Source organism: Gekko japonicus, unplaced genomic scaffold (assembly GCF_001447785.1).
Source record: "Gekko japonicus isolate JY-2015 unplaced genomic scaffold, Gekko_japonicus_V1.1 scaffold30, whole genome shotgun sequence".
Lineage (NCBI taxonomy): Eukaryota > Metazoa > Chordata > Lepidosauria > Squamata > Gekkonidae > Gekko > Gekko japonicus.
In genome coordinates, this window is record NW_015168045.1 from 757,109 (window position 1) to 777,545 (window position 20,437).

The 20,437-nt window shown below is 41.8% G+C and overlaps 1 protein-coding gene across 1 annotated transcript in view; it reads left to right on the forward strand.

Moving 5' to 3' along the window:
• Positions 1 to 20,437, forward strand: part of PIGK (phosphatidylinositol glycan anchor biosynthesis class K) — a 161,250-nt gene that overhangs the window by 21,489 nt on the left and 119,324 nt on the right. Inside the window, exons 5-9 of the mRNA XM_015414247.1 lie at positions 1,943 to 2,054; positions 4,982 to 5,078; positions 6,085 to 6,202; positions 7,713 to 7,823; positions 11,158 to 11,330. Coding sequence (XP_015269733.1) covers positions 1,943 to 2,054; positions 4,982 to 5,078; positions 6,085 to 6,202; positions 7,713 to 7,823; positions 11,158 to 11,330 — 611 coding nt within the window. The remainder of the gene's footprint in view (positions 1 to 1,942; positions 2,055 to 4,981; positions 5,079 to 6,084; positions 6,203 to 7,712; positions 7,824 to 11,157; positions 11,331 to 20,437) is intronic.

Below are 20,437 nucleotides of genomic sequence, written 5' to 3' on the forward strand. Positions count from 1 at the left end.
GCGGTTCAGAAACTATTGTCAAAAACTGAATTGATTTTTTTTCATCTGTTTATGTTTCTGTAATACATTGCATCTTTGCAAGTGGGTATGACAGTATTTTTATTTTGTAGCCCAGATCTTGGGAGTCAAGCAGGGTCGGCCCTCATTAGTACTTGGATGGGAGCCCACCAGGGAAGTCCAGGGTTACTTCACAGAGGCAGGCAATGGCAAACCACTTTCATATGTCTCTTGCCTTGAAAACCTATGTTGACTGGGACTTGATGACACTTTTTACCACCATTACAGCATTGAAACATTGCGGATACATACAGCTTTTCCAATTATATTTAGGGGATATTTATTTAAAACATTTGTTAGCCACCTTTCTCCCTTGAGGAACTCAAGGTGGCTTACAATATAAATACAATATTATAAAAACACAATAAAAACAGTTCTAAGACCCATAAATGTCTCAGTTTAAATGTTTGGAAATTATATTTCAACTATTGTTTTTATATCAATATTTGAACTGTTTACGTAATATTGATAATATTTCATTACCTTAACTGGGAATAATTGGGTTTGAGACCTAAGAGCTGTTTTTCAGAGAACTTGCGTCAGCCTTGAAAGTACAGACAGAAAAATTACTCTCCCCCTCCCACACAGTGTGTGTGTGTAGGTATACTGCACATACACATATGTATTTGTGGCAAATTGATAGGCTTAGTCATCTGGCAGAAATTTTCTTGTAATGGGTGGCCAGGTGAGTACTTTATAGAAATAAGCAGGCTATGCCTGTTACCTTATGCCAAGCATATTACATTTTATCACACACCAAGCTGCTCATACAGCAAAATTCTTATTGCTGCACTGATTGCAGGAAGAGAGAGAGAGAGAGAGAGAGAGAGAGAGAGAGAGAGAGAGAGAGAGAGAGAGAGCGTGCATGGGGTGGGGATCTCTTATGGATGAATTTACTTTTCTTTGTGTAAACATGTCAGCCCTTGTGCTTCAGACCTGTTTCTTCAGACTTAATGAATAGGCTTATTACATATGGAATGTGAGAGTGATTTAATAATGACAGCACACCAGTAACTTTTTCACTAAGTGATCCGGTAATAAACCTTTAGCATGCCAAATGATTGTAGAAAAATGAAAAGCTTATCAGTTGGATGTGTGTCTTTCTTGTTATACAGATGTTGGTTAAGTTTTAACTCTAGGCATTTCTTAAAGGGACCCCTTAGCATCTTCTCAATGCCCATGTTAAAAGGCAGGTCTATTAGAAGAAAATTGTCAGAAATTACTGAGTGCTGGAGTCTGGATCTTGTAATTTGATTTCTTAAAACAGAATTGATCTGCTGTGATGTGTACTAAAACCTTGGTTTTAGTTAACAGCTGTCATGACCCTGATTATTTTAGTGTTGTTTGAGCTGCTATAAATCTGTATTCAAAACTAGCAGCTGTGATATTTTACAGAGATTTTTCACTTGCAGGTCAGATGGACAGTTTCTGGTCAGATGTTTCTGTCACTGGCATCTTATTCCCCCAGAGTCTCATAGGGATTATATGCCTTAAAATACATTATTAACATTTTGCCATGTTAATGCTGCTGGGTAAGCAAGCATAAGTAGGTTCACACAGATAAAGCTACACAGTGTGACAGGTGTTCAGACTGATGAAAATGTATTATAAAGAATGGAAGGGTGGCAAATGTGTGCTTGATATCATACGTTTCAGTAATAAAAGTTTATTAGTCTTCATTAATGAAATACTAAATTTAATGGAATAAAAAACTGTGTGCTTGGTTATGATAAATTCTGGCAATGCAACCAATGGTTATTGATCTGCTATTGAACTTTACTGAGCTATTAGCATGCATTTTACTGGGTGGTTATTTTGAGGGCCCTGTCTAATACCATTATTTGCACATGCAGCATAGTATTCATAGAGGATGCTGTTTCTTCAGGTTACCGTCGAGAATTTTTTGCGAGTATTGACAGGAAGAATCCCAGCAAGTGCACCTCGCTCAAAACGTCTCCTTTCTGATGACAGAAGCAACATTCTTATATATATGACAGGTAGTTGTGTTTCCACCCTCTTCCAGTACTCTTTATAGTAAACTCCAGAGTATATTTAGGATAAAATAATGCCAGAATTTGGAAGTGGACAGTATAGTTTGGATATGAGCTCCCTCAGCTTGGGAGCATTTATACGCCAAACATGAATAATTCTGGAATTTCAGGCCTGACTCGTAGCACTGTCTCTGCCTTCCCAAAAGCCTGTCTGGGTAGGGAGGGAGAGTTGGTATGAAGGGTTTACAGGCACACACAGGCCTTGCTTCTAAGGACTGAGACACTTTCTTCTTTCTGAACACTTTTATTAGGTGCTGGTTTAACATAAAACATAGGAAGAGCCTTTCTGTATCAGGATTCTAGTCCTTCTAGTCCAACATCCTGTTTCCTACTCTGGCCTAGCAGATGCTCCAGAGGGGCACAGGGGCTTCCTTAATAAATTGAGATGAGAAGCAGTGAGAATTACTAGGCCTCTTTAAGCCAGTGGGTTTTGTGTAAAGCACATTGGGAGTTGCATGAGTATAATAGAGTAGACTGGTGTGGATGTTGAAATGGTAAACTAGAACACTAAGCAGAGTTACAGGCCTATGAATCCACTGAAGTGAATGAAGTGAAAGTGGAGAAACTCTGACAGAGGATAGAGAAAGCAGAAAGGCTCAATGCCTATTTTGCCTCAGTTTTTCCCCTGAAGAAGAGAACATGCTCATCTAGAGATGGTGGTAGTCAAGGCATGGCGTCTGGGCTGCTGGTTGACATGGACAGAGAGATAATTGAGAAGCACCTAGCTGCATTGAATGAGTATAAATCCCCTGGGCCAGATGGTATGCACCCAAGAGTGCTCAAAGAACTTTCTAGAGATCTTGCAGAGCCTTTGTCCATCATCTTCCAGACCTATTATTTATTTATTTATTCAATTTATACCCTGCCCTTCCCGCCGAGGCAGGCTTAGGGCGGCTTACATAAAAGACATATAAAATAACAATTATAAAAAAGTCATAAAATCCAAACAGTCATAAAGTGCTTGGAGGATGGGAGATGTGCCAAAAGACTGGAAGAGGGCAGATGTTATCCCAATTTTCAAAAAAGGGAGGAGGGATGACCCAGGAAACTACAGGCCAGTCAGTCCCAGGGAAGATACTGGAGCAGATTTTAAATGGCTCAATCTGCAAGCATCTAAAGGACAACTTGGTGATCTGGAGAAGTCAGCATGAATTTTTCTCCAACAGTTCCTGCCAGACCAAACTAATTTCCTTCTTTGATCTAGTGGCGAGTTTACTGGATTGAGGGAATGCTGTTGATGTTGTTTACCTGGATTTCAACAAAGCTTTTGACAGGGTTCTGATGGGTAAACTAGAGGACTGTGGACTGGACCCTAGGATAGTTAGGTGGATAAGGGAACTGGTTGGAGAACTGCACTCAGAGAGTAGTTGTCAGAGGCATTTCATCTGAATGGAGGGAGGTGTCTAGTGGGGTGCCATAGGGCTTAGTTCTGGGCCTGGTACTCTTCAGTATTTTTATAAATGATGTGGATGAGAGTGTGGAGGGGCTACTCATTAAATCTGCAGATGACATCAAATTGGGAGGAGCAGCAAACACACCAGAAGATAGGGATAGAATTCATGGAGAACTGAACACACTGGGAAAGTGGGTGGATGTGAACAAGATGCAATTTAACAAGGATAAGTGCAGGGTTCTACATCTGGGGAACAAAAATGAGGAACACACATACTGGATGGGGGATACGCTTCTGAATAGCAGTGTGTGTGAACAAGATCTTGGTGTACAGCTGGACCAAAAGTTAAATATGAGCAGCCAGTGTGATGCAGCAACAAAAAAGCTAATGTGATCTTGGGGTGTATCACAGAGGCATAACGTCCAAATCGCAAGATGTGATAGACCTGTTGTACACTGCATTGGTCAGGCTGCACCTGGAGTATTTGTGTGCAGTTCTGGAGGTCTCACTTCAAAAAGGATGTGGATAGAATGGAGCAGGTGCAGAGGAGAGCGATGAAGATGATCGGGGGCTTGAAGACCAAGCCCTAACAGGAAAGGCTGAGGGACTTGGGAATGTTTAGTCTGGAGAAGAGGAGGTTGAGGGGGGAATGTGATTGCTCTCTTTAAGTATTTGAAGGGCTGTCACTTAGAGGAGGGTAGGGAGCTGCTCCTGTTGGCAGCAGAAGATAGGATTCACAGTAATGGGGGAAGGTACCAGCTGGATATTAGGAAAACTTTTTTACAGTAAGAGTTCTTCAACAGTGGAACCAGCTGCCTAGAAAGGTGGTGAGCTCCCCCTCACTGGCAGTCTTTAAGCAGCGTCTGGACAAATACTTGTCAGGGATGCTCTAGGCTGATCCTGCACTGAGCAGGGGGTTGGACTGGATGGCCTGTATGGCCACTTCCAGCTCTGTGATTCTATGATTCTATGAGTTAGAAGTGTGTTCAGGATTATACTGTTTTGGGAAAACATGAATTATGTCAAAGTGCTTGTTTCCTAATCCTGACCAATGTGTAAAACATGTGTAAATGAAGTGCTTTACATTGAGAGATTTTCTAAGAGCTAGACCTGTAAAATCTTATTTGTGTTACATTGTCAGTAGTCTGGGGAAGAATAATTCCCATAGATCCCAAGGAAATGTGTGCAATGGTAGTGATTGTGGTTGGGAGAAGGAAAGAGAAAAATGGGTTACCCAGAAATCTTAATTCTTAAAAAAAATACAGACTTGCCAAGGGCTGGGTACTTGTGGGTGGACAGTTTCATGTCCCCCGTTTCTTATCCCCTTTAAATTCTTTGCATATATTGTGGGAGACAGAGTCTGTCTGAATATCTATCGATCAATCGATATAGATATATAGCTGTTTCAGTGTAGGCTACAGTATGCTGTAGTTTTTTTAAAAAGTCTTTAAATAATAAACGATCTACTTTTCTTTGCAAGGTCATGGTGGGAATGGTTTCTTGAAATTTCAAGATTCTGAAGAAATTACTAATGTTGAACTTGCAGATGCTTTTGAACAAATGTGGCAGAAAAGAAGGTAATACCTTATTCCAGCCTTTCAAATGTATTTGGCTACCCATTTTTTTTCTAACCTGTCTTTCCCAAAGCTAACTATGGTATCACGTGTTGCACCCTGTTGCTATGAAGGAAAAAACTTCTCATGGTTTACGAAGTCATCCCTTCCGGGTCATATAGAGATGACTGGTTATTTACAAGCTTATTTTATATTGCTTTTTCTTATTTCAAATAATTCTAATCTCTAGAAAGCCAGTTTGGTGTAGTGGTTAAGTGCACGGACTCTAATCTGGGAGAACCGGGTTTGATTCCCCACTCCTCCACCTGCACCTGCTGGATGACCTTGGGCAAGCCATAGTTCTGGTAAGAGCTGTCCTTGAAAAAGAGCAGTTTCTGTCAGAGCTCTCTCAGCCCCACCTACCTCACAGGGTGTCTGTTGTGGGGAGGGGAAGGGAAAGGAGTTTGTAAGCCGCTCTGAGACTCCCTTGGGTAGTGAAGTGCGGGATATAAATCCAATCTCCTCTTCTTCATAATTCCAATGGATTAATTATGCTCTATCAGGAAATCACCTCTTGTCTTCAAAATAGTGTTCCTGTTGATATGACATGTTAATATAGAGCATATTATTTAGAGTCTTTCTGACTACTTCAGGAATTAGAATTTCTTGAACCATCTGTGCAGTTATTTTCAGGCCCACTAAAATGGGTGCTTCCAACAGTGAATTATGTCTGTTAATGCCATAATGCCATATGGCTCTGGATGGCCTTTGACTTGAATTATTATAGCTAAGTAGCTTTTTGTTCACAGTAATGCATGAAACTGCCTGTGGATTTTCACAGGAAAAAATCCATTATCTTCTTTATTGTAAAGGACTTCATTTTCTAAGCATCTGTAGATGCTTGATAATTGTAGAAAGTTTAAAATGCTCAGCTAGCTGGCTCCTAATCGACGGTCTTGGGACAAAGTTAACAGTCTGAACACTCAGGATTGACACAGGACAGACAGAAAAGGTGTTTGTTTCCTTCCAGATACAACGAGTTGCTGTTTATCATTGATACATGCCAAGGTGCATCCATGTATGAAAGGTTTTATTCTCCTAATATAATGGCTTTGGCTAGTAGCCAGGTGGGAGAAGACTCACTTTCAGTAAGTATGTAGCTTCTGTTCTATTGTTAACAATATTTAGACATATGGGGCTTAGAATTCCATAATGAAAATCTCTGAATCCTTCCAAGTTATGTGCCAAGAATAAATTCTACCAGCTAGGCAGACTTTTCTAAATGGATTTAAGCTTACTATTATTCTAGTTTTTGGAAAAACTAAGATTTTTCAAAAAATAAAAAAATGGGCCTTTTGTAGAGAAATGAAGAATTGGGCACAGGGAGATATCCTATTCAGGAAGCAGGGCTGGGATTTGGTGGGTGTGGAAAGGGAAGTAGAAAGTTCACCAGCTTGATGTAGTGGCTGGAGTGTCATACTAAGTGTGAAGAGACCCCTGTTTGGGCTGGTTACTCAGCCTAACCTACCTCATGATATTAAGATGAATGGGCACAGGGAAGAACAATGTTGTAAGCTGCTGTGATCCCCATTGGGAACAAATGGTAATTATTAATGGCGAGTTTCTTCCATCATCAGTTGTGACATCTCTTAGCATTCTTTTTTCTCCTTTCCCCAGAGATTACTGTTGCCTTACAATCTTCCTTTCTCCCAGTGTATCCTTTACACACTTTGCCCCATCAACTTCCTTTTCTACTCCAACACCCATTCTCCTTTCAGATCCAGTTTCTTTCACTCCCCCTTCCATTACCACTCCTCTGTCTCTGTCGCACCCCTTTACTGCCTTAGACCATTACACAGCATTTGCCTTCAGACTCCCACTACCATTCTTCTTTCCCCCCTCCCAGCTCTTATTAAACTCCCACACTTTGTTCTTCCCCTCTTCACTACCCCACCTTTTTGCACCCTATCAGAACACCCTCCCCAGCAAATCAAATATCATTTCACTTCCACTCATAATGCAGTCTTAATGCAATCTCAGTTTTCTATGTGCCCCTCTCATTTCAGCCTCTTATCTCTGCCAAGACACAGTTTCGGAGGTTGCTGGGTTTCTTCTTTCCATGTATTCCTAGAACGGAGGTGTACAGGAACTTTTTTTCCTGTGTCAGGAGAGACACAGGGAATTGTCCCAGTAGCCGCAGAGAGACCTTTTTACCCCTTGCTCCACCTTCAGTTTCCCTCGCTATCCAGCTTTGTTTTTCCATTATTACCTACGTTGAGTGCCATTCTGGATTGCTACAGCATCCTTTACTTTGGCTATTAGAAGGATATTGTTAATTCCAGCTGTGCAGAGATTTAAAATAAGGCTGCAATGACTGAGTCATTGGCATCTTTAAGCAGTGGGGAAATTAAATAGGGCCAAGCACAGGCCAGCTGTGTAGGCATGTTGTTGTACAAGATGTTGATTTATTTATATTTGAGTTCTTGCAATGGCTTTTTAATAGTTAGCTGTCTTTTCTGTCATGTCTTGGATAATATGCTTTTCCACAGAGGGTAGCATACAAGCATGGGAAATACATGGTACTCTTTGCTCGATACAGCTAAGTGCTGTTTCTGTGTTGCACATTCAATAGTGTCTATGCTATGCTTAATTTTTCAGCATCAGCCAGATCTTGGGATTGGAGTCCATTTGATGGATAGATATACATTTTATGTCTTGGAGTTTTTGGAAGAAATTCATCCAGCTAGCCAGACTAACATGAATGACCTTGTAAGTGCAAATAAGTTGGTTCTTTACACAACTGTTTCACAACTAAGGTATAAATGTTTAGATGTGCAAACACTTTCAAAGCTTCTTTTTTCCTTACATTCGCATCAACTCTGGCTTGTAGGTGACCACTATTTTATTGGGGGGGGGGAATGGGCAACATGTGCTCCTTCTTGCATGTGCAGAAACTGCGTGAGGTCCAAGCTAGTTTATTGAATCAGAGGGCTGAAATTCTGGAGGTTGCAAATCTGTCCTTGATTTTAATGAAAAGTGTAACAAATGACTTTACACAATCTCATAGTAATTATTTCAGTTTTGTGGCTAAGTGGGAACCTTGATTAGCCCCAATAATGGTTAACTTTGGACTTGTGATAATGAAACTCATTTGGGATAAGTGACCATGGTTCAATGTATATAAAGACTTAGATTTAGTCTTTATCTATTCATCTCGAGTAGTGCAGCTGGACAAATCTCTGTTAGGGACATAGGAGATGTGGTGGCCATACAGGCCAGATGGACCAATGTTCTGACATCATGTAAGACAACTGTAAGGCGTATATGAATGAAGAATTTATATACTGAAGGGTAGTGTATGTGGGTAGGGAGAGGAAGTGTGCTGCCAATTTCTTAGCTATGAATATACATTTGGCAATGTTAAATGCTAACTAAATGCTATGATTTCATTCTGCTTGGTGGACACACACACCTCTGCTTGAAGTTTTTAAGATGGATGAGGCCTAGCTAATTTTTATCTAGTTCTTGAGAAATTGTATATTGTACATGCTCAGAAGTATGTCAAGGCAGTAAGGATATGCTGAAATTTTTTTGGATAATGCATCTGTGAAGAAATCAGCATACCTGATTTGGGTTTTCTGTCTTCTCTAGACAGTGATTTGACAGGATAAACATGTATGGATTAGTTTAGTTTTAGTTTATTATTATTATTATGGTCTTAAGACCAGCATGCAGAGTAAGCATAACATGTGAGGGAGAGAAAAAATCAGTCATACAAAAATAGAAATCTGAATTTAAGCATGTCTGGATTGTGTGTTAGGTTTATTTATTGTTGATGTCCAAAGACTGTTGCCATCTTAACATAAGAAACAACAGAAGTTAAAAAAAAATACAAAGAACACTTAGAATTGAAAAATATAAGAAGCAAGCAGACATGCTTCTGTTTCAGGATTCCTTACATAGTGGAGCAGCTTCGTTGCTGCAATCAGAAAGTCAGGGATCAACATCCATCTTGGTAGTTGGTCATGGCAAAGAAGGGGGCTGCCGCTTGCCCGTAGCACACTGCATATTTGTGGGGGAACCTTGTGTGCAGTCATTTGTAGATGATCCGATTCTGGGTCAGGGCTAGATCCTATGAAACTTCTGCATTTTTGTAAATCCTTGTAAAGCAGCTGTTTTATATATATAAAATCGTCAGATTTTTTTAAAATTGAGCTGCTGTTAAAATGCAGTTCCCAGCATCTTGACAATGGAGGCTGGTGTAACTGTATTGCTAGATAAGATGGTATTAATTTTGCAATAAGCAGCCCACACTGACAGTTTGCGTAGTGACATAGAGCAGAGTCAGTGACTAATGTTTGTGTTCTTACTGCTAAAAGAATGAAGCCTTTAGTTTAAAATTGTAGCGGAATGTTGCCAGAGGTGCTGCTTTTTACTCTTGGGTAGCCCCAATAGCAGGGGCACCCCACTTCTAGCCTGATCCAGAGACCCACAAAACTCAGGCCAAGGAAGGCACTCTTGGTTCTGAAACACAGAGCTAGCCACAGCTCTGAAAAAGGGGTCTCCATTTTCAGGTGACAGGCAACCTCAGAGCAAGCCTCCAGTCTCTTCCCTCCACCCGGCAGAGATTATGCTTATAGAATAACAATGAGTTCTAGCAGGTAAAGTATCTACATTTCTAAAGTCTATTTAATTCTTTGTCTGAATACTTGTCTTTTCTACTCTGTCCCTCAAGATACCGGGATAAACCAATCAAATATTCAAATTATTAACAATCCTTCCTGATGCTAATCAGGGACCCACCTTTTGTTTACCCTGGCCAGGGCCATTAGTGGTCAGATAATCCATTCAACTAGCCACCCAGCATTTGGCTTCTATTGTTAAATCCAGACCCTGCCTCTCTGGAAGCTCATTGGTCACATCTAGGCCTTGCCCATCCTGATGCCACACACCCCTGGGACTCATCATTGGTCCAGGAAATCTATTGTTCTCACCTGAGGCCAGCCCCCAGGACCAGGCATTGGTCTGCATTGTCTTCCATAGGGTATATCCCAGCGTAAACATGGCTTCAGCCCGTGTGTTTTCTGCCATAATCAAAAATGGCAGTCCACCCCTAAACTCTCTGAGTTTAGGCCACAATCTATGGACCTCTGCACATCTGGACAGGTTGTATCACCCCTCTATAAGCTATCTCTATAAGCTATCAATCACCTCTGCTTCCTTATAGTTCTATATTGTGTGTCTGTGAATGTTGTGTATTATTAAGTGAAGTGTGTCAGTAAACTCATTTTTATTAAGGAAGTTTGCCTCAGTCTTTCATTGGGAACCTCGGAAACAGTGCCATCCTCCGTAAACATAGACGGAAGAATCCCGATAATAATAACTGTACCGGTTGTTTCCCTTAAGGAGCAATTTGGCTAACAGGAATACTGCCTGAACAAGACACAAGCATGGAATATAAAGAATTCTAGATAAGACATGCACCTGAATAATGTCTGTCTTGTAGTTTTGAATGAGTTTTCCTGGTGTATTTTGTCTATAAGGGGTGGATTGTTTTGACTTGCTTGACTGTAGTTGGAGTCTAGGAATAATACAAAATGTAGAAGCCAGTTAGCAGAGCTAGGCATGTCTTACACATATTGACAAACCATAGTTCCCTCTACCCCCTTCCAATTAAATGGCTGGGCAGTCCAAAATTGGAATAGAAATTTGGAAGTTGATATATTGGATCTTTTTACTCTAGTTTTAGTTCTTATAAAACTGTATGTGGAAATTTTAGATTTTGTATCTTTGTTTTATGGCATTGTGCCTTTTGTACATCTCCCAGAGCCTGGTGCAAGCTGGGATAGGGCAATTAATAAATCAAATAAATAAATAATTCCAGGCATGTAGCAAAACCAGAAACTTCATCAAACTGCTGGTGGTCCACATTTTGTTTAATGCTCATAATTTGCATGGCCTTGATGCAGGTCACACTTTCCAGCCACTGTGCTTATTCACTCAAGTTGTTTAATGGTGTAACTGTTGTGTTTTTTTTACTGTTCCCAGTATAGCATTTGAACAATCACATGTCAGGACTAATGTATGTTTGTCTCCTTTAAAGTTTCAGGTGTGTCCTAAAAGTTTGTGCGTGTCTACACCTGGCCATCGTACAGACCTGTTTCAGAGAGATCCTGAAAATGTTTTGATAACTGACTTCTTTGGAAGTGTACGAAAAGTAGAAATAACAACTGAGACAGTTCCTTTGGATCCTCATTTAGAAATGGTGGACACCAGGTATCTTATTACATTCTTTCCTGGATAAAACATCAATGTATAAGAATGTAATTTAGCCTCTTTACCTATCTATGTACATGAGGACCATGAACTACTATATAAACTAGTGGTAGGTTAACTCTCTTCCCTTCTCCAGCCACTGAATTCAGGATTGGGCTCAGCAAACCCATATGATGAAAGGATGGTCCAGACAAATGATCTCAATAAGTAGGAGGGTTTAGAAGGACTGGGCTCAATTTATTTGTTTAATTATTAATCGGTAAATATATGCAGATCCCAGAATTTTGTAAGAAACTGAGTGAAAAGGGGACAAGATTGTCTGACTTGAAATAACTACAGTGATAGGCATGTGTGAAAGAGACTCTTGGTATTCAGCTAATAGAAGTGTGAGTCACTAACTGTTAGTTGAGCAGGGACATTTATGATCCAGTGTGCCTGATTCTAGTCTTGTGTGTTGAGAACTGACAAGGGTGTGCTACGCATTGACAGTCATCATTCACTGCTTGTGACATCGAGGGATTATGTGAAATGGTAATCACAGAACTTTCAGATCGCTTTGAGGTCACCTCAAAACCATGTCTCAGTAGAAATTTACGGGCGTGACCAAGTGGTATCTGATGAACGTTTCCAACTGTGCATATTACATCTATACATTCTATTCAATCTTCAGGAATAAGATACCAATCTATATATGATCTTCAGCTATGCTTCTTTTAAATCTAAACAGAGGAAGAAACAATCCAAGATTTGGAAAGCCTAACTCTTTTCTTTTATTGTCATTGGCTGGGACCATATCAATCTTCTTTTGCAATCTGTGTTAGAATCATAGAGTTGGAAGGGACCTCCAGGGTCTTGATCCCTGACATTCACGTCCAAAGAAAATTAATATACACAGCGTGTAATTCCTTCTGGGGTTGTGATAAATTAATATCACTTCTGTTTTTGACAAGATCATGTGAATGATGTTCTAATCTAAGGAAACCCTTAGAAACCACTTGCTTTAAAATGTTGGAAAGCAAGTACTTGTGTCCCATCCCTAACCAATATTTTCAGTGGAGACTGCTTATTAGTGTGGGTCAGCTATGCTAAAGTGACTGAGAGACAACAAACTGAATATGGGCAAGACAGAGGTGATGGTGGTTGGCAAGGCTGATGGTAAGAGATTTTGTTGCCTGTTGTTGGAGGGGTTGGTTTAGACTTGCCTGATTCTGTTAGAAGTCTGGATATTTTGTTGGCTCCAACTCCTTTGTTTGAAGAGCATGAAGGTATGGTGGCTAAAGCTGTTTTTTTCTCTCCCCAATGTAATTTAGTGTGGTGGTTAGCTTCTTATCTAGACTTGGCTGACCTAGGCAGGCTGATTCATGATATGGTAACCTTGAAGCTATACTATTGTAACACTGTTTGTGGGACTACCTTGTAGGACAACCTAGAAACTTCATCTGGCACAATATGCAGGCATCTTTGTGGGGGTATCTGGGGTTTTATTCTGTTGGTTTTAAATAGTAACGTTTTAATGATGCTCAGGTACCCAGCCTTGTTGTAGGAAAAGTAGGTTGTTGTGGTGACCAAGAGTCCCTTATGTCAGCTGCATTTTGCTCACTGGTTAAGAACATAAGAACATAAGAGATGCCAATGTTGGATCAGGCCTAAGGCCCATCCAGTCCAACACTCTGTATCACACAGTGGCCAGAAATACCAGTGCCATCAGGAGGTCCACCAGTGGGGCCAGGACATTAGAAGCCCTCCCACTGTTGACCCCCCCCCCCAAGCACCAAGATGACAGAGCATTACTTGCCCCAGACCCCTATCTATAGCTTGTGGCTAATAGCCACTGATGGACCTCTGCTCCATATGCTTATCTAATTCCCTTTTGAAGCTGTCCATGCTTGTAGCTGCCACCACTTCCTGTGGCAGTGAATTCCAAGTGTTAATCACTCTTTGGGTGAAGAAGTACTTCCTTTTATCCATTCTAACCTGACTGCTCAGCAATTTCATGGAGTGCCCACGAGTTCTTGTATTGTGAGAAAGGGAGAAAAGTACCTCTTTCTCTACCTGCTCTTTCCCATGCATAATCTTATAAACCTCAATCATGTCACCCCTCAGTCGTCGTTTCTCCAAGCTAAAGAGCCCTAAGTGCTTTAACCTTTCCTCATAGGGAAAGTGTTCCAACCCTTTTATCATTCGAGTTGCCCTTTTCTGCACTTTTTCCAAAGCTATAATATCCTTTTTAAGGTGTGGTGACCAGAACTGCACACAGTATTCCAAATGAGGTCGCACCATTGATTTATGTAGGGCCATTATGATATTGGCTGATCTGTTTTCAATACCCTTCCTAATAATCCCCAGCATAGCATTGGCCTTCTTTATTGCAGTCACACACTGTCTCGACATTTTCAGTGAGTTATCTACTACAACTCCAAGATCTCTCTCTTGATCAGTCTCTGCCAGTTCAGACCCCCATCAATATTTAGGATTTTTGGCTCCAATGTGCATCACCTTGCACTTGGCCACATTGAACCCCATTTGCCATGTTTACGCCCACTCGCCCATCTTTGACACAGATCCCTTTGGAGTGCCTCACAATCCTCACTGGTTTTCACCACCCTGAACAACTTCGTATCATCCACAAATTTAGCCACTTCACTGCTTACTCCCATCTCCAAGTCATTAATGAACAAGTTAAAAAGCAGTGGACCAAGTACTGATCCCTGCGGTACCCCACTGTGTTCTGTGCAGGACTGGGAGCAAGGCCTAGTGTGGCCTGATCCCAGGAGAGACCTGCATGGCGGTGGAAAGCAGACACAGCCTACAATCCTCACAATGCTTAGTGACGGTTGTAACCGATCAGTGTCCAGGGATTCTTTGAGGTGATTGTTACGTACTTTGTGGGCTGTGGAAAATGGTTTTTTTTCCCTCTCACACAGCTAAACTGAAGGGGACTGTGATATAAACTCTGTGTGCTGTGAGGAAACTGTGTTCTTTTTCTCTTCTGCTCTCTCTCACAAAGGGGACAGTCTGGTCTGAGGAGAAAAATCCCGCCAGGAGGCCTGGTATAAGAGGGCTGTGGGCCTTGAAGTAGTAACCAAAGTGAAATAGGTAGTTGCGTTAAGAGTTGTTTATTTTGCCTTTAAACATTATTATATATTTTAAAGCACCTTGTCTGGTTTTCCTTGCCTCATCACTGTGTTAATAAACCATTTGTTTAATGTTCTCTGCCTGGTCATCATGCCTATGTTCTTGGCTTAAAAGGGGGCATTTTGGATGGTCTTGGGAGGGTACTCTGGGCCTTCTCAAGGGATTCGAAGTCCAGAGTGGTAGCAGCTGAAGGTGGCAACCCCCTTGGGGGTCATGACACCCTCAAAGAAAAAAATAGGTTACGGTCTCCATTAAAAAAAGAAAATGTATCAAGCTTTCTATATATTCCACAATCTCAAATCCATAAGAATCAGCTTTTTTTTGCTTTCCAGGTCCTCTTTTTATAGTAAGCCTTAAAGAGCCTGGGTTGCATTTCCAAGCTGGGGGGGGGAGAGTCCTTCCACCCTTTCTCTTTCTTTTCGCCCAGGTCATTTAAAGTTAAAATGGGCCACTCTTCCATACAAACAGCAAAGTATCAGTTCAGAATGCTCAGATGGAGTTCAAGCTACTCATGGTGCAAAAGGGAGAGTTTGAAGATTAAGATTTTCTAGTCGGAGTACAGCTCCAGAATCGGCCAATTGCGCCTCCACGCTTCAATGGCGAAACATGAGCGTTCCCTTCCTGGTCCCTGCTCTGGGGCGGTCTACTCTCAAACCACTGTATGGGAGAGACCCCAATTCAAGCCCCCTACAAGAGCCTCCCTTCGGGAAGGCTCTGGGAAGTCTGGATCTCTCCGGATCTCCCACTGAGACCAGGAGGTTCAGGGGTTCCTCAGGAGCTCTCCTGGGATCCCTCTGAAGATGGCGAGTCACAAACCAGAAACCAATAATCACGTATCTGAAGGATCATCTTTCCCGTTATGCCTCTGAATCGACTAGAGTTTTCTGGTTTCCACTTTCTAGTTGCCGCCTCTCCAGTTAAGGTGGTTCACTTGACATCTACTAGTGATCCTCTGATGATCCATGGATTCCATGAAGGGGAAGTTTTTACGAGTTTGTAAGACCATTTTGCATGTGCCTTGAATGGGGTTTAAGCTGCAGTTATTTTCTTGGAAAGAAGTGGAGGTTAATGGGAGTTTTACTGTATCTTGTAGCTTTTTATTTCTTGCAATTGTAAGTTGCCTTAAGCCACAAGGGAAATGCATAAATGTATAAATAAATTTATAAATTCGTTGATTTTCATTGAAATGTATAAATTTGTTGAGTAAGTAACTTGAAAGACCATCTCTTCAGATATTAACCTGTGTGACATCTCCAGTCCTCTGGTCAGGGCTGTGAGCCTATCTACTCTAAAAGACTTGGTAAAGCTGCTACTTCTGGATCTTGAGGGTTTTTTTAGTAGTGACCCCATGTTTATATCAGGAAGGCATCCACACTCGAAGAAGTGATGTAAAGTAGAACATTTTAAGACTCCCTTTAGTTAGCTGTCTTTTCCTTTCACGGTGATTGTTGTTCTATTTGTTTTAAAACTGGAGTGAATTTATACTAAGTCCTTCACAGTGGAAAGTAGAAGTAAATGGATTTGTATAGCTTCAAATAACCCATTGCAGCAATATTGCAGCAATATTGAACAATGTACATGCTTGCATGTGTTAGATTAAATCTTCAGTGCGGGCACGTCTTCCAGGATCTGTGTGGGAAAGCATCCCATACTGAAAAATTCTGCCTTTTTCTTTCAGATTGTGTGCCAGTATATAATAAACTCACTGGTAAAATATTCCTCTGTTTTGAGACTTCCTACCAAATATGTGGTTTTATTTGTAGTGTTGTATTGCCATCTGTTGGGAAGACTGAGGAGAAACAAGTTTTTGGTTGCAAGTATTTCACAGTATAATACTACCTGCAACTAGCTAAATGCTACAGAATCAATTTTTATTTCTTGTAATGGTTTCACGGAAGATTCATGGTATTGTATTTTTTTAGAAAAACATTTTGTACCTTTCTCTTCAAAACAGCAGAATTTTGTTCCTGTGTGGTTGTGATGGCAGGGTCCTGCCTCAGGTTACCCCTGTCTGTCACACCCCCAGTAGCAGTAACCAAGTAGTGTCAGTTTATGATGTGTTTGCAAGTGGCCAGTAAGGCTAAATAAAAAATTAACTGTGCTGCATAACGTGGCAGTTCTAGATGGGACATGGAGGGGAACACAAGTATCTGAGATTATTTCTACTCTCTCCCCTTTCCTGGTGTGAATCACATTGACACCTTCTTTCAGCAACACAAGACTAATTCTATTGTGGGTGGGCAAGTAAAGATGTGAACCAGTGTGATAACACTTTATGGAGCTCTGCTGTAAAAGGGTTACAGTATTGCACACTCAAGGTTAAATAAATTACCAGGCTATTTCCGTTCGAGAGAGATGGATAGATTTTACTTGAAATAGTGACTTGTGAGGCGATTGAGGGGAAAATCTTGAACAGAGGCTAACACGAACATGTTTTTTCTTAGAGGTAACATAATCTGCCTAGTGGCAACCCTAATGGGATGACTAGAAAATACTAGTTTATGGTTTCCAATAATGGCCCGTTGTTCTGTTGAAGCTCAGTGTCAAAAGTCCCTGTCCCAACCCTGGGTAAGGACTTTTGGTTACAAAGGGGTTGCAGCAAAACAAAGTTACAAAATACCAGAGAGAGACTAACTCTCACCCTAGTCTTGGTAGGCACCACCAGTCCTTTCAGTCTGTCTCAACAGCCCAGGAGGGAAAGGACAAGTCTCCTGGCTTCTCAGGGAATTAACAAGAAAAGTCAGCCCAGCAGAGTGGGACTGCAGACTGAGTTTCTAAACACAAAACAGCTGGTAGGTTGTCAAAGGCCAAGGCTATGGAAAAAGGCTTTGAGGTCAATGAAGGCAAAAACCACGATAGAATAAAAATATAATTATTTATTTAACATGCAGAAATATTCAAAAAAGACTAGACTGTGAAGGAATAAAACAATTAAATCTAAGCTTCTCCAGCCTAACTAAAACATAGAGTTAAGGTTCCAGTTACTGTTATGGTTCAGCGCAGGCAGTTAGTTCCAGTACATCAAGATGGTCAGGGCATAGACCTTCCAAGCAGTAATCAAGTGGGATGCCAATCTGGGAGCTGTACAACCACTGACATGCTTCAGTGCCAAGTGGTCACAAGCCCCATAGCCATAATGCAAAGGCTAACTAGATTTATGGAGAGGGTCTCTGATCTCAGGCCCTCTAGACCAATCAGGAACCAGAGAGGTGATGTAACTCTCTGTAGCTGGCTAGGCACATGACGTCCAAGGATGGACTAGAGGGGGAGAGAAACGAAACCATACTGCAGCTAGGTCCTGCCCATTCCCACACATGTGCCCATAACTTCAATTGCCTGGAATGTGCTAATTGGAAGGACCAGGGGAAGATGGTACTCCATAGCACTTCAGTTGCAAACAGTTTGGCTGGCAAGGTCACTGTGTTCCAACTATCTGTAACTGCCTCTGGGAAGATTCCTGTAGACCTCTTTGCAGCCAGAACCAAAGATTTTATTTCTCAGACCATTCTCCCCTGTATAGAAAAATTGCTTTCTGCTTTCTATATCCACATGCCTTCTCCTGTGATTACATTATGATAACATGCTGTATCTTATTTCATGTTGCAAGCCAAATGGTGAGGCCACATGGCCTCAATAGCCATGCCATAAACCCACATTCTTTCACACCTTCATGCCAAAAGCCAGACCTCATGGCTCCACACTCTGGCCCACTTGCGACCAGTCACGTACACAATGAAGTAGCTGGAGTTTGGGTCAGCTGACTGCAGGCAGGGTCTCCAAACGTCCAGCCAATCCCGCAAACCTGATGTTAGCAACCATGGCCACCAACAATTGGGCACACCCATGCCCACTTGCAGTTGGCTGATGGCCACAGCTAATTTGTGACTGGAGTTTGGGTATAATTGATTGATCCCTATAGCTCTCCCTTCTGCCTCTTGTCATTGTCTTTTTTATGACACCTGAAATGCTGTCTCTTGGGAAACAAAGACCTGCTTTGTGACTTGGAGCACATGGGTGTGCAAAGACGGGATTTCCCTTCAAAATCCCTTGGACTATTCTGGACTGTTGGATGTTCCTGAATTGGTAACTATGTATCTTTAATGTGTAGTTAAGGCAAAGAGCCATAGGTTTTTCTTGTTTTCAGTAATCTCTTATAGTCTGTTGCTATGCTTCGTACTGAATAAAGATCCTTCTTATTTCTAATTGTCTCTGATGTTGTAACTTGAACTCCAAGGCTAAATCTTGTGGCTAACCCTGACCACTTAAGCTACCTTTGTAAGAGTAAAGCGTGCATCTCTGAGTAGAGAGCTGCTGGTGTGTGTCCCGGATGCCAACTAAGGGCTGAATCCTTCCCTTAGGGAAAAGCAGGGACTAGTGAAAAGAGATTCTGGTGGCAAATTGTTCTGAAAACCAGAGAGGGTATAGACCATCTCGTGGTTTGTTGTTTAATGTACTGAAAAGTACAGGATTCCCTCTCATCCCTGTACTGGCCTGGGTGGGTTAATCCTGTACAACCCCCCACTCACAAATGGCTATAATCTGGGGATTTCGTGCTGCAGACAGAGATAGATTCCACAGAAGCATATGTCCCGCCCTCGGTCTCCCGTTTCCCCTGGTTGTACTGCTCAGTTCCCCACTATTTGCTGCACAGCCGCATTTTGACCTACACCCCCCAAAAAAATTTCCCTTGTGTCTTCTTGAGCCTAAAAAATAAGGATCAAGAAGATGCAGGGAAAATCAGGGTGAAATGCAGGTCAAAATGAGGCCGTGCAGCAAATAGTGGAAAATTGAGCAGTACAACCGGCCCCACTGCTGGACCTCCTGATGGTACCTGGTATTTTTGGCCACTGTGTGACAGAGTGTTAAACTGGATGGGCCATTGGCCTGATCCAACATTGGCTTCTCTTATATTCCTATGGAAACGGAATGAGTGCGGGACAACTGCTTTTGTGGAATCGGTCCAAGACTCAGGAAGGCATTCTGACATAGAGTTTGGAGTTTACCTGATACTGCCTCCCATGGGTGCAATGTGTGGGTGCTAGGAAGATTGCCCTGCTGTTTGTTTGTGCTCTCTCTCTCTCTCTCTCTCTCTCTCTCTCTCTCTCTCTCTCTCTCTCTCTCTCTCTCTCTCTTTGTTTCTCTTTCTCTCACACACAACTTTCCTCTCCCACCACAGAAAATGCTTCCATGGTTAGAAATCCCCCTCCCGCTTGTTGTCCCTGGGACCCCAGTTGCCTTTATACATAATTTTATTTATTTCTTAATTAAGTAGCTACTTCATTTAGATCCTGCTTTCCTCCCCAGTGGGGACCCTAAACAGTTTGTGTTCTCTCTTCCATTTTTATCCTCACAACAACCTTGTGAGGTAGGCTCGCTCTCAACTGTTATTGTTGGTAGCTCACAAAGTAGAATTTCTGCTCATGACACACCACAGCTTAGAGGGAACAGTGGTGGTGGGGGGCTTGTTTGTATCTCTGAGTTTCTTGGCTGCTCTTGCAGTGGCTTTCAGTGGCTTGAGCTGGTGTTTAGGCATCCTTTGCTGCTCATGCTTTGTGTCATTGTGAAAGGAGTGGGGCTCAGAGCTTTGGAGGTGGAGGCTGCACTTCAGGTGAGAGGAAGAGTTGCTGGCTTGGGGGCCAGCATGTCAGTGGGCTTGGGTGAAGAAGATCTTGACTGGGTTGGCTTGGTTAAGTAAGCTGATGGTCAGCACGAGTATTTTGTCTTTGCATGCAAGGATATTTTGTAAGCGCATTTTTAACCATGGAAGGCATCTACAGTGGTAGACACATTTTCAATAAATTGTGCAGTTGGCGATTGTCCCCAAAGTTTCTGTAGTTCTTAACCATTTAGTACCGAAGGCTTCTTTAGAATCTACGAATTGTGTTATATAAATTCCTTTCTCACGCACTTGGCCCAAACCAAAAATAGGCTGTGGTGTTTGGGGGATTCAAATTTCGAAAAATGAAGGCAAG